The 18,512-nt window shown below is 39.0% G+C and overlaps 1 protein-coding gene across 21 annotated transcripts in view; it reads left to right on the top strand.

Annotated features, from left to right (window-relative positions):
• The window catches only part of TIAM1 (TIAM Rac1 associated GEF 1), a 354,474-nt gene that overhangs the window by 205,675 nt on the left and 130,287 nt on the right, over nucleotides 1–18,512 (top strand). For 18 of the 21 annotated variants that reach the window (XM_069074990.1, XM_069074987.1, XM_069074981.1 and 15 more), the window contains one exon: nucleotides 9,862–10,838. The exons of the other annotated variants lie outside the window; for them this stretch is intronic. In XM_069074990.1, coding sequence (XP_068931091.1) covers nucleotides 9,873–10,838 — 966 coding nt within the window. In that variant the 5' untranslated portion in view covers nucleotides 9,862–9,872. The remainder of the gene's footprint in view (nucleotides 1–9,861; nucleotides 10,839–18,512) is intronic. 21 annotated transcript variants of the gene reach the window in all.

Genomic DNA, 18,512 nt, shown 5'->3' with positions numbered 1-18,512 from the left:
CTTCCTGACTCCAAGCCCTGTAAACTATCTACTACATCACCTAGGGGTATTTGAGGGGATATTAAAGTATATATTGAATTCTTTAAGTATGAGGCTTAGAGATAGAACCTGTGATTGAAGTACTAAATTCCTTAGGGAAAATGACTGCAAACCTGGTAGTTTAAAGAATATCTTGCCTGGATGACAATAGTCAGCAAACATATATTAAACATTTATGTGTTAAGCCTTGTGCTAAGTGGAGAGCCACTTGCTACCCCAGACGTAGGAGGATCTGCGTTCAAATTTGGCCTCAGACACTAACTAGCTGGGCAAGTCACTTAATCTGTGTTTGACTCAGTTTCCTTATCTGAAAAATGAGCTGGAGAAGTGTAGCAGCAAGCACCCCAGTGTCCCCAAGGTGCCTGCTCACACAGGTTCTTGGATCTGCTTTGTTAAAGGAAAGCAACTCAAAATGGGTTAACAAGCTTACTTTAATCAGTCAGACATATATCGTTTACCTTGTTCAGGGGAAAAAGGTCAGCACCCCAAACTTCAAAATATACAGACAGAATTATCAAGACATTAACAGATCAAGTAGACAGCTTTCCAAACTGTCCAACCATTACATCCATACCTAGTCAACATCTGGGTTTCCACATTTGGGTTTTTCAAAGCCGGGAGACTCTCAACAACGGCTTCCCAGAATTCAGATCAAATCACAGAACACTTCTCAAAGTTTCTCCCAAAACAAAGCTACACATCAGGGCTTATATAGCCTTCTCCTGGCTCAGAGAATGTAACAACCTTATTGACTCACTGGCCAATCAAGAAGTATCTACTGAAAAACAAACCTCCCACCCCAGGCTTCAGGTGCACTTTAGCCTAAGGGCAGGGAAGATCTTCCAAATTTGCATTCCCATTACAAGAAGGAAATGGCAAGACCACTCCAGTATCTTTACCAAGAAAACCCCAGATGGGGTCACAGAAAATTGCATGTGACTGAAAATGATTCAATAATAATAGCAACAACAACAACATTGTGCTAAATGGCACCTTCTCTGCGACTCAACCATTTTAGAAAATTGCTTAGAGTACTTATAGTGACTTACCCAGGGTCATACAGTGTCAGAATCAGGGACTTAAATTCAGGTCTTCCTAACTCCAAAGCCAACTCTTTATCTATTTTGCCACGTTATTTTGCAGATCTATACACATATATTCAGAATAAATACAAGTTTGGTGTTGGTTGGGGGTAGTATGTACTTCAACCTCTGGTCAGGCAGAACTTCCTTCTTGCCAAACCCCTCATTCATTTTTCTTGCCTAACTGGGACCAAGTTTCTGCTTTTACTTGACTTTATGTCTAGTCAGCATCCTCTGCTTCACCCCTCTGGGAACAGCTTTCATCTTAAGCCGACTATGGAAAGAACATTAGAACTGGAGGTTACTGAGGCTACTGTCTCAGAAAAGCAAACTCCACCTTGCTTTCACACCTCTCCCCACCTTGCTTACTGACTCATTTGTCACAGCATAGTCAATCAAAGTGCCTCCTGTGAACTAGGCATTGTACTAAATATTGGAGATACAAATAAAACCAAAGACAGTCTCTACTCTCAGGAAGCTTGCAATCTAACAGGGGAATATCACACAAAAGGAAGCTTAAAGGGGCAGATGGGAAGAAAAGGGGGGAAAGATACACAGCATGGGGCATGATGAAGTCCAAGAGCAGCTGGTGGTAAATGGAGAGAAGACCATGTTGAGCCCCCTAAATTAGAAGCCCTGGAGCCTGTGGTCCTGCCTTCCAGCTGGAGGGTCAGAGAGACAGAGGTACTGATAAGAAGTGAGTATCAGGTAGATTCAGTCTTATAGGATAATGAGATTCAGCAGTCCCCACCCCCATTTCCAACTACCTGCACCCCTTTTGGACTTTTTTGGATCTTTCTATTATGCCTTCCTTCCTCCACTGGGAAAGAGAACACAAGAAGTAAACATGTGTAATAACAAGGGGAAAAAAATAATGTCATCTATAGGCCTATCGAGTAACAAAAGAATGTGCAAGTAGTGTATATTCACAAATAAACTACTTAGCTAATAGTACAAGTTCTGTTGATTCAAACTTCACAGCATCACTCATATACACTTGCTCTCCTCTCTCCTCTGACCATGACACTGCCCTGGTTCAGGCCCTCATCATCTTGCTTGGACTATTGCAGTAACCTTCTGGTTGGTCTCTGAGCCTCAAGTCTCTCCCCACTGCACTCTATTCTCCACTCGTCTGTCTTCCTAAAGTACAGGTCTGACTGCATCAAATGCTCTTACCCCATTAAATAGACTCCAGGGGTTCCCTTTCCTCTGCGAGCTCCAAGGCTCCCAGTCCTCCCAGCACAGTAAGCAGAATTTCTCAAATCCTCCATTTGGCATTCAAAACCATTCATAAACTTCCGCCCTCCAACTTTTCCAGGCTTCTTAACTCCTCAGTCCTCTCTACATACTCTGCAATCCAGTAACACTGGATTCCTTACTTGAGCTTCCTTACTGCTGCTCAAACAAGACACTCCTGGCTCCTGGTTTGGCGTATTTTCAGTTGCTGTCTCCCATACCCAAACCTCTCTCCCTTCTCATCTCCACCTCCTGGACACCTGACTTTCTTCAAATCTCATCTTAAATTACACCTTCTAAAAGAAGTCTAAGGTATATTTGAACAGATACAGTAATTAATATGTGTTTATAGTTACATACAAGACACACATGATATGGGTTAATATTAGCATTGTTACCTACCTACATGTATAACCATTTCTCTAATTTTGCTTTTAGCATGACATTTTATTAGACATAATTAGTATGGTCACAAGTTGAATGAATGTAGCTTTTCTCTGATGACATAATCTATCTTCCCCTCTAGCTGAAATATTTGATAATATGGGCTGATCATAGGTCTCCTAACTATAGCTCTGTATTATTAAACTAGAGCTTATGGTAGAAGGCCCATTAATCTGCAGAACAGAACCATTCCACTCCCAGTGCTTCTGTTTTTCTTATTCGTCTTCACCCAATGACCTTTGAAGAGGAGACTATTTTTTTCTTATAGCTACCAATAGCTTGAAATTCTTCCTCTGAAAACTGCCTATTTATAATAACCTTTGATGATTTATTAATTGAGGAATGGTTATCTTTATAAATTTAACTCAGTTCCTTATATATCTTATAAATGAGTCTTTTGTCAGAGAAAGTTAACTATAAAGATTCCGCCCCTCCCCCGCTCATACTTGCTTCTCTTCTAATTTTAGTTGTGTTGATTTTGTGCAAAAAATTTTTAATTTCTGGGGCGGCTAGGTGGCGCAGTGAATGGAGCACCGGCCCTGGAGTCAGGAGAACCTGAGTTCAAATCCAGCCTCAGATGCTTAACACTTACTAGTTGTGTGACCTTGGGCAAGTCACTTAACCCCAATTGCCCTCTAAAAAGCCCTCCCCCCCATTTTTTTTTTAAATTTCATGTAATCAAAATTGTTCATTTTACCTTCTGTGATTCTCTATCCTTTATTTGATCATGAGCTCTATTGGTATCCAAAGATATGAGAGGCAGTTTCTTCCTTGCTTCTTTAATTTGTTAGCAATATTCTTTATATTTTTATCATGTACTCATTTGGCAGTTCTGGTCTTTCCCTCAAAAATTCTCAAATATCCATTCCCCTTTTCTTCCCTCTCCCACCTCTCACCATGATACTCAGCTTTGTAGAGCAAGTTATCCTTGGTTCTAAGCCTATCTCTTTTACCATCTGGAATATTATATTCCAAGTTGTCCTCTCATTTATGGTAGAAACTTCTAGGTCTTGTGTAATCCTGACTGGGAAACTTTGGATTTAAACTTTTTGGATGCTTGCAGTAATTATTTGATGTGAGATCTTTAGATTTTGGTCGTAATACTTACTCTTGAAACTTTTCTTTTTTTAGTTTTCTTTTGGTGTCTTTATTTTGTCCCTTTGTTCTAATAGAGGTGGGCAGTTTTCATTTATGATTTCTTGAAATATAATGTCCAAATATATTGAGGGTATTGAAAGATTTTCTTTATTATGTATTTCAAGAAGTGCATCAAAGCTAAACTCTCTCTCCTTGACCTCTTTTCGAAGTTAGTTGTTTTTGTTTGTTTTTGGAGGGCAATTGGGGCTAAGTAACTTGCCAAGGGTTACAGGGCTATTTGTGTGTGTGTGTGTGTGTGTGTGTGTGTGTGTGTGTGTGTGTGTGTGTGTGTGTGTGTGGGTGTTAAGTGTCTGAGTTGTGGAACCAAACTCCGGTCCAGGCCGGCGCTTTACTCACTGGCCATCTAGCCGCCCCTCCAAGTCAGTTGTTTTTGGTAGATGTTTTATAGTTTCCTATTTTTCAGTCTTTTGATTTCCTTCCAATTTTCCTTATTGACTTGTGGAGTCATTGGTTTCTGTTTGATCTATTGTGTTTTGGGGAAAATCCATTACTTGGATGGCATTGATGTCTTTCTTTGATTTCTCCTGATTCTTTCAAGTACTTTTTCTCCCAATTCTTTTTTTTTTTTTAATCATGCTTCATGTCTTCTAGGTATTCATATGGTCCTTGTGGAAAAATCTATTTTTTTCCTTTGAGTATCTGCTTAGAAATGTTATGGAGTTAGATTTGTAATAATTGTTAATATTGGTTGGTGTTTTCTTTGATTTGCTCATCTCTCCAGCCTTTAGTTCTTGAATTGGGGCTTTGGGCCAGGGCTATACTCTGTCCTCTATTGTTCTTTTGGGTGGAATAATCAGCCCTGGTAGGTCTTCTGGATTCTTGCACCAACCTCACTTCATGGTGTTTGCCCTTTTTAAGATCCAGAGAGTTGGATTTTCAGGACCTTTCTTGGATTGCTGGACAGAGGGTTAGGGTTCTCAAAGCCCTTAGGCTTAGACTTTCCCAGTTTGAGCACTGAGGCACAGTGCTAGTTAGCGGTGTTCCCCCAGCGTTCCAAGGTGCCCATTCTGTGGCTTTCTCAAGGGATCCTTCTGCTTTTGCCACATATGGATATAGAGCCTAGTAGGTTATACTTGTCTGATTTCTGCTTGTGCTGACACTTGTTTTACTTAAAAGTTTCCATTTTCTATTGCTATTGGGCTTTTGACTAAGCTTTTGTGGACCTTTGGGGTTGAAGAAGTCAAATAGTTTTTCACTGGATTTCTTGATCATCTTTAGTCAGGCATGAATTGGGTGAGGGGTGGTTCTGAGGTGTTTGGGAGCCAGGAGGCCCTTTTGGTAGAAAATCTACTCCTATCCTCTTGTTGAGTCTTTCACCTCAACCAGTGTTTGACTATTATGGTACTGGAGAATTCCCAAAGTCAAATTTTTCATGATCCAATTCTGAGTTTGAAGACCTAGTGTTCTTGTAATGCTTGTTGTCATCACTTCATTCTGTTTTCCTATAAAGATCCCTTGTTGCTTGACCTTTGTTCTCCAAGAGGACCATGACTTCAAGAAGATGATGCCATGACTTTCAAGTGAATTGGATTTAAGTGAGGGAGGGCTGTGCAAAGTCACTAGCCTCACTTTCTCCTCTAGAGCTATCTAGGTCCAGTGGCAAGATATAGATCAGGACAACTGGAGATGGTCCCCAAGAATCTGTATATATTCTATGAAAAGTCAGGGTTTGCAGATTCCCTGTGTTGTTTGCAGTATCTCAATAGTATCTTGAACAAGCTATAATTGTTTCCAGTTAGTGCTGAAGCTTCATTGAAAGATGCTAGAGCTTCATGTATTTTAGCCATTTCATTCAACTTCCTTGGAAATTTTCAAGCTTGCTTTGATGCATCTCAGTTATGGCTAATTAATTCAAAAGCTGCAAAAACTACTTTTCTTAACTTTCTAGTTATAGATGTATAAGTAGTGAGAAGGGTGTGATTGTGAGAATTATGAAAGTAGAAACCACAGCATTTGGCATCTGACTGGAACTCTCAAAGGATACTACTCTTGACAGGAATAGGGCAGTTTGGAAGAGGGATGGGATTTGGGGGAAAGATAATGAGTTTTGTTTTGGTCATATTGAGTTTAATATGCCTGGGGGACATCCTGGGGTAATCAATAATGTCAGATGATGCAGCATTGTCGAAAAGGATGAGAATAGAGAAAGGGCCATATTCAGATTTGGCAATTTATAGATAATTGGTAACTTAAAAAGAACATTTTCAGTTAAGTGGTGAGGTAGGAAGCTACACAGCAAAAAGCTGACAAAGAGGAAACAGGCAACACATGTAGACAACTTTTTGTAGAAATTTTGACTAGAAATGGAGACATATAGAATGATTTAAGGGGATGGAAAGGCTCATGAAGCTTTTTAAAGAATAGGGCAGACTTTGGGAATGTTTGTAAAGCAGCAGAGAAAAAACTAGTCGATGGGGACAGGTTGAAAATTAGAGGAGGACAAGAAAAGGTGGCAGAGGCAATCTCCTAGAGAAAAACATGGGAGGGGAGTGGAACCAAGGACACATGTAGAGGGCCACCTCATTATCAGACATGAGAGTACAGGAGCAGAGAGAAAGGAATATCAAGGAGTAGAGAGATGTAGAGAAGGAAAGAATGGAGTTCATGGATAATGGTCTCTTTTTTTGGTCAAGTATGAGATAAGGTTCTCAATTCAGAAATTTGGGAGAAGTGGAGGTGAGGAAGACATGAAGATAGAAGAGGAGTTTTGTAACTACCTCTATATGGAATGAGTCAGAAAAATAATTTAACTATAGTGAGGGCCCAATTGAAATTGGATAACCTTTCCTTATAATGGACCCAGTCAGCTTGATTCTATTTCTTCAGCTTTCTTCTGTAGCATGAGCACAGGAGCAAAGGAGAAATATGGTAGAACTAATTCAGGGTTGGGATTTTCCAAGGCATGGTTAGAAATTGACCAAGAGGCTAAGGAATTTGGGAATAGAGGATAGTGTGGAGTTGAACTGACTAATTATAGGGTCAAGAATGGGAAAGGAAGAAAGTGAAATCAGAGCAGCTCTAAGGATCTGAAAAAATCGTTTGGAGTGAGGAATTTGAAGTTATAATGAGGTCAAAGAATAGGCTTAAGGAGTTAACCACAGGGAGAGATGAAGTGTAATAGGTTATGATCAAATAGAGGAATGTAATACTTTTTGATTTTATAATTGAAACACTTGTGGGTAATGGTGAGATCTGGTGTGTGAGCATTATTATATGCAGCTGAGGTGGAAATATGGACAGTGTAAAAAAGGAGAGAGAAAGTAGGATAAACAGGGGTGTTTCAGTTCCATAATGTGTTGTGGTGGAACTGTCTCAAAGAATTCAGAGTTAGACCACCTCTAATCCAAATATAGGCATTTACTGAGTATTGACACCCCTCAAAAGAGGGCTAAGTTCCAACAGCAACCAGCAACTTCAAAGAAAGCAAAATGAATTTTTATAGGGTAAAGATGCAATTACATAACAGAAATTATAAATATTAAAAAAGGCAGGAGGGGTTTGTTAAGGGAAGGGGTCCCAGACATAATGAAATTGTGTGTGTGATTACCCACAGTGCATACAGAAAACTCCCTATTGAGGGGGTATGTATGTATGATAATGACATGGCAGAAATACTGGAGTGATTTGCCATTTCCTTCTTCAGCTCATTTTACAGATAAGAAACTGAAGCATAACAAAAATTAAGTAATTTACCCAGAATTCACACAGCTAGTAAATGTCTGAAGCATGATTTCAGGAAGATGAATCTTCCTGACTTTAGATCCAGCACTCTATCCACTAAACCAACTAGCTGCCCTAAACTAAATTTTAGTGACCTGAATTGAGGCCTTGTCAAGGTAGTAGTGCACCTTTATCCAGTATCAAAATCTTCACAGTTCATGGCATGGTGTTTGAGGCTTAATCGTACAGTGACACCATAGAATCTTAGGGTTGAAATGCACTTCAGTGATAATCTAGACCAATGTATACCTGAAGCATAAATCCCTAATAAATAGTTATCCTGCCTTTGTTTGAACAGGTCCTATGACAGGGATCTCACTTTTTATTAAGGAAATCCATTCTTCTTTAGGAAAGCATTTCAATTTGTATATGGTCTGAAGAGACACATGGATCAGTTAAATAACATCCTTAAAGCACTGTATATCTTGAAACCAGATCCTTTGGAGAGATAATAGTTGTTATTATGGAGGTCATAGCATGAACAGATTGCTATAAGTTGGAATAATAGATGTAACAGGCAAGGAAAATTTGCATCTCATCAGTATCTTAGCTTTTGATTTTAGACTTTATTTTTCTTGTTTGTTTCTTAACATCTTTCTCCCTCCACCATTTTAATTTAAAATCCATGAATGATTCTCAGAATAGAACTGTTAATGGTGTTGTTTGACAGTTGCTTAGAAACTGCCATATTTATTGACTGCCAATCAATAGACTGTATAGACAAAAAGGCCATTCCAAAGACAATGTGGACATAGTGAATGGAAGACCTAGGAAGTCCTTTCCTGACATGTACCTGTGGGTAAATCCCTTAACCTCCTCAGTGCTCCAGGAATTACTAAGACGGGAAGCTGCAGTTTCTTTAAGACTAAGATGTTGGGTTTCCTTAATGGGAATTTACTATTCAAGTGAAATCCCAGTTTTTGTCCTATCTCTATCTATCTAGCTACTGTGTGGCAATAAAAAAATCACAACATGGGAATGTGTTCAGTATTCCTTCCCTCTTACAATATGTCCTCTTTGGAGTTGGAATGGGGTAGCCCTCCCTGGTGCCTTTGTTTTTAAATGCCATGCTAGGTTTTTGGCTGCTGCTTAAAGACAAGTGGAAGTGGCAATGAGTTTTTTGCTTTGGAATATTTAATTCCTTCCAGTGAGAAAAGTAGTTCCTAAAAGCTGAGTCATATTTAGTGGTTTCATAATGTAATGTATCTTTCTGTTTGCAATGGTGTACCAGATTAATGTTCTTTGGTTAGATTTGTTCCCAGAAATAAACTCATTAGCATGTTGCTAAACAGAGAACCAGCTTTTTTTTTTTCCTTACTCACAATCATCTTACTTAAAAGCTGTCTTTTAATGAAAAAGAAAAAGCCTGTGGAATTACAGGTAAATTTCCTTTTTCCTTACAACTAAGACCTCTAGATAGAGTTGATATGACTTGTACTTTAAGGATTTCCGTTTTTTATTGATTACATTACATGGTTAAACCTGGTGTGCAAGGGAATAAATTTTCTTTAATAAGGTTATCTAATGAATACTTATGCTGAAATTGACAATAATTGACAATCATACCACAACCTCCCCACTGTCTTCCCCTTGCACTCACAAAGAATGATGATTAAAAAGAGGTTCTTCTATCTAAAGAGGTAGCCAAGGAAGCCAATCAAATTAGATTAAAAATATCTTCCCCCTTTATACAGTGACAGAAGGCAAACTAACAATCTGGACAGTTAATTTTTTAGGGGATAGATGAGCAAATTTTAACAACTCAATATTTAAATGCAATTTTCATTTTTTAACTAAGAAAGGTTAAAAAAAGATTTGTAAGCTTTTTATTGTCATAGCATTTACTGGGGCCATATCACTAGTATTTATTAAGTGCCTAATATAGGCACCGTGCTAAGTGCTATAAACTCTATGCTAAGGCAAATATTTGTAACCCTCCTTTTCCAAACCCCCATCTCTTAGTGCCATTTTTTGCAGATGTCAGGAGTTTTTACTTTTCAGAATACCAGATGGAATGAATCTATTGGAGGCTATTAGAACAGCTGTGATTACCTTCATATTTCCTGTGAGATAAGGTGTTTTGCCTTCCTTCTCCCATTTCTGTTTATTTTTTGAAATGTCTGTACCTACTAGTGATTCAATTAATCAAATTTCTTCCACCCCACACCCCTTTGTCTTACAGACCATAAAACCATGGGAAATACAGAAAGCCAAAATGTAGAGCACAGGTTTTATGGTGAGAAGCAGGGGAACCTGTCAAGGAAGCATACATCCCATTCTCTTCGCCTGTCCAATAAGACCCGACGGATGAGACATGCTTCCTCTGCAAGGGTGATCCACAGGAATTCTGAAGTGAGCACTCGATCCAGCAGCACCCCTAGCATCCCACAGTCTCTGGCAGAAAATGGCATGGAGCCCTTCTCCCAGGAAGGCAACCTAGAAGATTTTGGGAGCCCAATTTGGGTGGGCCGGGTGGGTATGGGCTTGAGACCTGTCTCTTGTCATACCGATTCTTCCATCACTCCTAGTATAGACAGCAGCACAATCCTTACTGCAGCCTCTGCACAAAGCATGCCAAACTCTGAGGAGAACAGGCTTTATGGGAATGACTCTACGTATTTTCCTGAGGGAGGCAGAAGGCAGCGTCCCTATACAACCAATGGGACCACATTCATGGAAACTTCAAGCTTTAAAAAGAAACGCTCAAAATCTGCAGATATCTGGCGGGAGGACAGTTTGGAATTTTCACTGTCTGATCTGAGCCAAGAACATTTAACAAGCAACGAAGAGATCTTGGGTTCAGTGGAAGAGAGAGACCGTGGGGAGGATCGGGGGATGGAAACCAGGGATGGTTCACAGCAGCTGAGTACCTGCCACCGTGCCAATTCCCTGGGTGTCTTGTATGTACCCCAGAATAACGGAGTAAAGGCAAATCATGGACCAAGAAGCAAATTTGTGGGATATTGTGGGAATTTAATGTCTGATGTTCCAGATCTTGCAAACCGTAAGATGCCATCAGCTGTTGCCGAGGATACTCCTCCGTACAGTAATTATAATACACTTCCCTGTAGGAAATCTCACTGTCTTTCTGAAGGTGCCACCAACTCACAAATTAGCCATAGCAACAGCATGCAAGGCAGAAGAGCAAAAACAACTCAGGTAAAGTGATTTAATTCTACTTAAGCATTTTAGAAAAGATCTTTAAAAATACATAGCTTTGCTGTTAGAGTATTCCATTCATTTTGATCAGCTTTTAACCTTTCTGACTAATGTTTTATAAAGACTGAATGATATTCTGGTAGCTCTGTTGCTACTTTGCTCTGGACAATCTCTTCTCATTCCCTTATCTTATAGTTTCTTGGATAAGGGGTAGGGCTTAAGAGAAGGGGGAGAAACAGGAAATGGGAGTAACTTGTCAGTGCAAACTTGAGTGTGATTAGAGTTTGTTTCTTCCAAACATTCTTCCTGCCTTAGAAACATTATCACCACAGACAGAATACTTTTGGTTGTAGGGAGACTGGAAGCTTGACCTCTGAGGTGTTTTTAACCTCTAAATATAATTTGATGGTCCTTCAAATGGATGGGAGTAGGGTTAGAAGGAAACTTAGTCTTAGATGGAGTTCTTACTTCAGAGACACTCTGGATGAGTGGCATACATTGCATTTGGTTTTCTTTGCTATGGAGTAAGTGTTGGCAGGCTATATTCTATTTTATAGGAACTATTTCAATTTCCCTTTCCTTCCTGGGTAAGAGAGTTGGAAGATCCAAGTTCCATTCCTTGCCTTACAACCAGTTAGTTCAAGCTTGATCAAGTTCACTAAAACACTTTTGACCTCAGTTCTCTCCTCTGTAAAATGTGAACTCTAATGCTTGCCCTACCCACATCTCAGTGTGGTTATAAGGATTAAATGAGTAGTTTATGTGAACTTGCTTTGAAAAGTTAAAATTTCTATGTAGATATAAGGTTACAGTAATTATCACTATTGTTATTATTAATAATAATAATGCTCACAGAATCTTTCCCTGACACTCATCATGTTCTTGTCCTTAAGTTTCTTATAGAAGTCTTTGGTTTTTTTGGAGGCACTACCTAGGGCAATTTCCCTTTAAGTTACTTATATTGAAAACCACAGCAGAACCAGGACTACAAGAGAAGCTTAGATCATTAGATCATTCTTCTTAGACTAGATTGGAGGTAAGCAGTAAGTAGGGAGTCAATCCTGACCAGAAATGGCATGTCTCTTTGGCATATTGGTCTGCTTTCACACTCTCAAATACTAATTCACACTCTCAAAACACCATAACAACAACAACCAAAAAAGCACCATAACATTTTTTACACAATGACTATTGTCAGTGGAATGAAGGGGCTGAAATTGTAAGACAGATTCAGAGACTGGTTTAGAAGATGAAAATTGCATTTGTTTTTAACTTAGTTGCTATTCTTATCCATATTACCTTTTTTTTGGTCATGGAGTACAGTGATGTTTGCATCCTATCTTGTGACCTACAAGAAAAAGATTCTTAGCTTGGGAAGATGAACATCAGGTATGCACCCTGATACTCAAACTGAGTTTTTTTAAACCAATATTCTCTTCTTAAGTGACCTATAGTCAGAGCCTCCTTTCAGTTAATATGATTCAGGGGGTTAATGAGAAAGATAAGTGAGATACCTGGGGAGTGAATAAATGGAAGGTTTTTTAGAGTTCACAAAAGTGATTACTGTGCTGAAGTTTTAGAGGGAAAAAAAGTCTTCTTATAATAAGCTTCAAACTTGAAATTGAGAAACTATGCACAGAACACATTTTCCAAATTTCAGATTTGTGCCTAACTGCCTATTGGCTAGCAGGTTCCATGTTTTCAGAACTGAAGAAAACCAGTTATAAAATTTTCATTCTCACATAATAATCTGTCCTGTCCTTCTGTTGGAACTTTTAAAGAAGATCTAGAGAAATTCATTAATGCCATTTAAGAGGAAAAGCCACCTTCTGTATTTAAAGGGTAAGAATTATATTGCAGCCATTTGAATATAACTTCCACTGAGCAGCTGTTTTTAAAGTGAATTTCAAAGAAAATCATTACCGAAAGTATATGATATGGGCCTATTATTGAACCAGTGGCAGTGATTTGACACTCCTATCAATTAATTTATATTAATCTCTGTTTGGCAAAAGGTGGGAAATTTCCTTTTTATTACCTCATAGCACCTGGAGATATTACTTGCTGTTACCTAGGTGTGGCAAAAAGGCAAGACATTTTTCCTAACCAGGTCATAACTCACAGGATCATAGAACTTAGAGCTAGCAGTGACCAAAGAGGCATCTAGTTCAACCTTATTTCACAAGGGAAGAAATGAAGATCCAGATAGATTGAATAACTTGCCAAAGGTTCCACAGATAATAAGTGACAAAAATCACTTGAACCCAGGTCACTTGACTCCAAAGCCAGTACTCTTCCTCTTCCTTTGACTATACTGCCTCTTGTTGCTGTGTTTCTAATGGGTGATTCCTTTAAAAGTGATTTGGAATCATAGAGAGATGGAATTGTAGAGGTGCAAAAGGAAGAAAATCTTTGGTGCATCATCTAATCCATATCCCTTAGAGATGGTGAAATTAAAACCCAGATTAGTTAAATTATTTTGCCCAAGATCACAAAGATAACAGCTAAGATAGGACTTAAGTTTCCTGATTCCTAGTTCAGTGCTCGTGGGAAGAATTTTTCCAATAACTATGAACATAGTTGGATTTTTATATTGAAATATAGAGGTATTCTCAGTACCCAATATACTGTAGTTGCTGAGAAGCAAGTACAATTTCTTCTAGCTCATATCTCTCTTCCCCTTCTCTGCTAGAAAACCGTCCACACCAGATGCCTCTGTTTCTTTTCCTCCAAACCCTAACCCAATGCAGTCTAATTTGGCTTCTGACTTCATCATGCAACTGAAACTGCTCTTTCTAAAGGTACCAGTGACCTCTAAATTGCCAAATCAAATGGCCTTTTCTCAATTCTCATCCTTCTGTAGCTTTGACAATTTTTCTTGCCATCTTCTTGTTGATATTTTCTCCACTCTAGCTTTTCCTGAAATGATTCTCCAGAGAATCTCCTGATTCTCTTGCTCTCTGTCTTACCTCCTTCTTATTCTCCTTTGCTGGTTATTCATGTCATGTTGACTAAGCATAGTTGTGGGGATGGCTAGGAGGAGCAGTGAATAGAGCCCCTACCCCGGATTCAGGAGGACCCGAGTTCAAATCCAGCCTCAGGCACTTAACACTAGCCATGTGAACTTGGGCAAGTTGCTTAACCCCAATTGCCCTGCCTTCCCCCTCCGATAGGCAACAAAACAAAACACAAAAAATCCCTAAACTATATAGTTGTTCCCTAAGTCCCTGCCCTGGGCCCTCTTCTACTTCTATGCTCACTTGTTTGGTGATCTCATCAGCTCCCATGGAATCAGGTATCATATTTATGTAGATAATTTCCAGATCAATATATCCAGCCCTTATCTGTATTCTGAGTTCCAATGTCTAATCACTAACTTCCTTTTGATATCTATTGGATATCTGGTAGTCAAACTCACCATATCCAAAACTGAACTCATTACCTTTGCCCCCAAAACTTTCTGCTTTCCCAACTTCCCTGTTCCTTTTGAGAATCCTTCCATTTACCTAGAATTGCAACTTCAAGGTCATCCTCACCTCCTTACTCACTGTACCCCTAAAACTAATCCATGGTCAAATCTTTTCATTCACAGCATCTCTTGTATATATCCCCTCTGCATTCACACAGCTACCACCCTGGTTCGTTCCCTTATCACTTCTCACCTGGACTATTACAATAGTGTTCTAGGTGGGCTTCCTTCCTCTTCTTTCCTTGTTCCATTCCATCTTCCACTCAGCTGTTAAAGTGATTTACCTAAAGTGCTATTTTGACCCTGTCACTCCCTGCCATTTTCAGTCATATCTGACTCTTCATGACCCCATGGACCATGGCATGCCAGGCCCTTCTTTCCTCCATTTGATCTCTCAAAATCTGTCCAAGTTCATGTTCATTGTTTCCATGACACTATCCATCCATTTCATCCTCTGCTGTCTCCTTTTCCTTTTGCCTTTAATCTTCCCCAATATCAGGGTCTTTTCCAGTGAGTCCTGTCTTCTCATTATGTGGCCAGAGTATTTAAGCTTCACCTTCATTATTTGACCTGGCAGTGAATTGCCTGAATTAATTTCTTTTTTTTTTATGGTGCCAATTTTAAATAGATTTTACTCTCCAGGACAATTGCATTTCCACTTGTTTACAGTACTGATAAAGTGCCATGTTGTTCACTTCTCTCCCTCTGTACACATTCAAGTATTCAGACTGAATTAATTTCTTTAAGTATTTTAATCTTCTTGCTGTCCAAAGAACTCTCTTAACAGTCTTCTCAAGCATCACAAAGGCATGAATTTTGTGGTGCTCAGCTTTCCTTAAAGTTCTTCTCTCACAGCTATACATTGCTAGTAGAAAAACCATAGCTTAGACTATCTGGATCTTTGCTGACAAGGGAATATTTCTGTTTTTTAATATACTGTCCAGTTTTCTTAAAGCTTTATGTCTAAGGAACAAGCAAGCCATGAAATTACATGACTATAGTCACTGTCTACAATGATCTTGGAACCCAAGAATATAAAACCTGACACTGCTTCCATTTCTTCTCCCTCTATTTGCCAGGAAGTGATTGGGGCCAGTTGCTAAGATCTTAGTTTTTCCTGATGTTAAGCTTCAAGCCAGTTTGTGCACTCTCCTCTTTTAACCCTCATATAGTGGCTTTCTTAATCTTCTTCACTTTCTGCCATCAGAGTGGTATCATCTGCCTATCTGAGAGTGTTGATATTTCTCCCAGCTTTTGATTCATCCAACCTGACATTTCACATGATGTACCCTGCATATAAGTTAAATAAATAAGGCAGCAATACGCAGGCTTATCGTAGTCCTTTGCCAATCTTAAACCAACCAGTTGTTCCATGTTCAGTTCTGTTGCTTCTTGGTGTCCATACAGGTTCCTTGGGATGCAAGTAAAATGATCTGTTACTCCCATCTCTTTGAGGACATTTGATTGTGATTCATATAGTCAAAGACTTTAGTGTAGTCAATGAAGCAGAAGTAGATGTTTTTTCTGGAACTCCCTTGCTTTCTCCATAATCAAGGAAATGTTGGCACTTTGATTCTGATTTCTCTACAGTTTCTACGAATTCTCAGTTCACATTGTTAACATTATATTAGGGCCTTCAGAGCTCATATTGGTCTGATCAGCCCCGTTAGTCACACCATATCTTGTTCCAACATACTGATCTCATTTTGGTCCTCTTTGAGGATGAAGGACAAAAACCATTGCTGAAACCTAAATTACAGAATGTTAAGCATAACCTTACTGGCATGTGAAATGAACACAATTGCTTTGTAACTTCAACATTCCTTGGCATTGCCCATCTTTAGGATCAGGACATAAACTGATCTTTTCCAATCCAGTCGCCACTGTTTTGTTTTCCAAATTTGCTGGCATATTGAATGCAGCACTTAACATAAATTCTTTTAGGTTTTTTTTTTTGTCTTTTTTGGAGGGCAATTGGGGTTAAGTAACTTGCCCAAGATTACACGACTAGTTTTTTTTGTGTGTGTGGGTGTTAAGTGTCTGAGGCTGGAACTGAACTCATCCAGGCCCTGGAGCTTTACTCACTGTGCCACCTAGCCACCCCAATTCTTAGAGTTTTAAATAGCTCATTTGAAATTCCATCACCTCCACTTACCTTATTGTTAGCAATGTTTCCTAAGGCCCCCTTAACTTCATTCTTCAGGATGTCTGACTCTAGATCAGTAACCCCACCATCATGATAATCGGTGATGATAAGATCTTTCTTGTATAATTCTTTCATATATTCTTACCACCTCTTCTTAATCTTTATCTTCTGCTTCTGTTAAATCCCTACCATTTTTGTTTTTTATTATGCCAAGTTTTTGCTTGGAACTTTTCACCTTGCTTTCTCTGATTTTCTTGAGGCAATCTCTTGTCTTTCCTATTCTGTTACTTTCTTCTGTTTCTTTGCATTGCTAGTTTAAGAAAACCTTTTCTCTCCTTGCTAATCTCCGGAATTCTTCATTTAGTTGAGTACATCTTTCTCTTTCCCCTTTCCTTTTCACTTTTCTTCTTTCCTCAGCTATTTGCCTTATCAGACAGCCATTTTGCTTTCTTGCTCTTCTTTTTCTTTGGAATGTTTTTATTGCTGCCTTCTGGGCAGTTTTGCTAACCTCTGTCCATAGTTCTTCAGGCACTCTCTCTACCAGATCTAATACTTTAAATCTATTCATCACTTTTACTCCATATTCATAAGAGATGTTATATAGGTCATACGTATATGGTCTGATGGTTTTCCCTACTTTCTTCAGTTTAGGTCTGAATTTTGCAATAAGAAGCTCAAGATCATGAGCCCCAGTCAGCTCCCACTACTCAGCAGAGTCTCTTCCTTCTCGCTCTAGAATCAAACATGAAGACCTCTGCTTGGCATTTAAAGCCTTTTACCTTCCAGTCTTTGTACTTTACTCTCCTTCATATACTCTTATGTTCTAGCTTGCCTAATTGTTGACTTCCCATAGGACACTATCTCCTCCTATGTTTGCCCCTTTACACTGGCTGTGACAATGTCTGGAATTTTTTCCCTTCCTTTGCCTCTTAGTTTCTTGTTGTTGTTATTGTTGTTCAGTTATTTCAGTTGTGTCTGAAATCTTTGTGACCCCCATTTGGGATTTTCTTGGCAAAGATACTGGAGAGTTTTGCCATTTCCTTTTCCAGCTCATTTTACTGATGAGGAAACTGAGACAAATAGGTTTAAGTGACTTGCCCAGGGTCTTATAGCTGAGTGTCTGAGTCCAGATTTGAAGTCAGGAACTCTTTGAATTTAAGCCTAGCACTCTTATCTAATGCACCACCTGCCTGCCTCTTAACTTCTATAGCTCCCTTCAATTCTCAGCCCCTGTGGGAAGCCTTAATTGACTGCCACTTCTCTCTCTTTCCTCCCTGATATTACCTTCCACTTTTTGTATAAGTCTTGTTTCATCCATCAGAATGTGGGTGTGTTGAGGGCAGGGACTGTTTCTCATGGTTTTTGCCTATTGCTATCTCATAGTAAGCCCTTAATAAATGCATTTTGGCTGATCGATATAAGAAAGAACTTCCTAACAATTAGCGTGGTAGAAAGTGGGATGGGCTTCCTGGCGGAAGTAGTTTGCTTTCCCTCTTGAGGGTTTCTTAGGAATATAACAACACAATAATCATTAAAGCATTGAAATCACAGCAGCAAATTCCTAACTAAACCTTTATAGGTAGGCCCCAAAATGAATATTCCATGACCTGAGGTCCTCACAGTTCTATTGTTGAGTTAAGGCAAATGTGTTAAGGCAAAGATACGTGAAAAATTTGATTTTTGTTCCTTATTATAACCAATGTGTATTTACTCCTAAGCCCTGACTAATGATCACAAGTAGTCATGTTCTTTTATAAAGTACTGTATAATAATATAATAGATAAATAATAGACTCAAAACCTGACGGGACCTCAGAGGTAATCTGCTCTAAATGCAAACCTGATAAGTTATCTTCTCTACAACATAGTATTAGAGATTTAGAACTGAAAAAGACCTTAACTTTTTTTTTCACTGAGCAAAAATCTACCTTCTTTCCCTCCCACACCTTCCTCCCACAACTGAAAAAGAAAGAAAAACAAATATATATGTACGGTCAAAACAGATTCCCACATTGGCCATATGTAAAATGTCTCAGTCTGTGTCCATTACTTCTGTCCAG

This window comes from Petaurus breviceps, unplaced genomic scaffold, assembly GCF_028583685.1.
Source record: "Petaurus breviceps papuanus isolate PSGF00001 unplaced genomic scaffold, PetGlider_PUasm1.0 90897, whole genome shotgun sequence".
In the NCBI taxonomy this organism is placed as follows: domain Eukaryota; kingdom Metazoa; phylum Chordata; class Mammalia; order Diprotodontia; family Petauridae; genus Petaurus; species Petaurus breviceps.
This window is presented reverse-complemented; position numbering and strand designations above follow the sequence as displayed.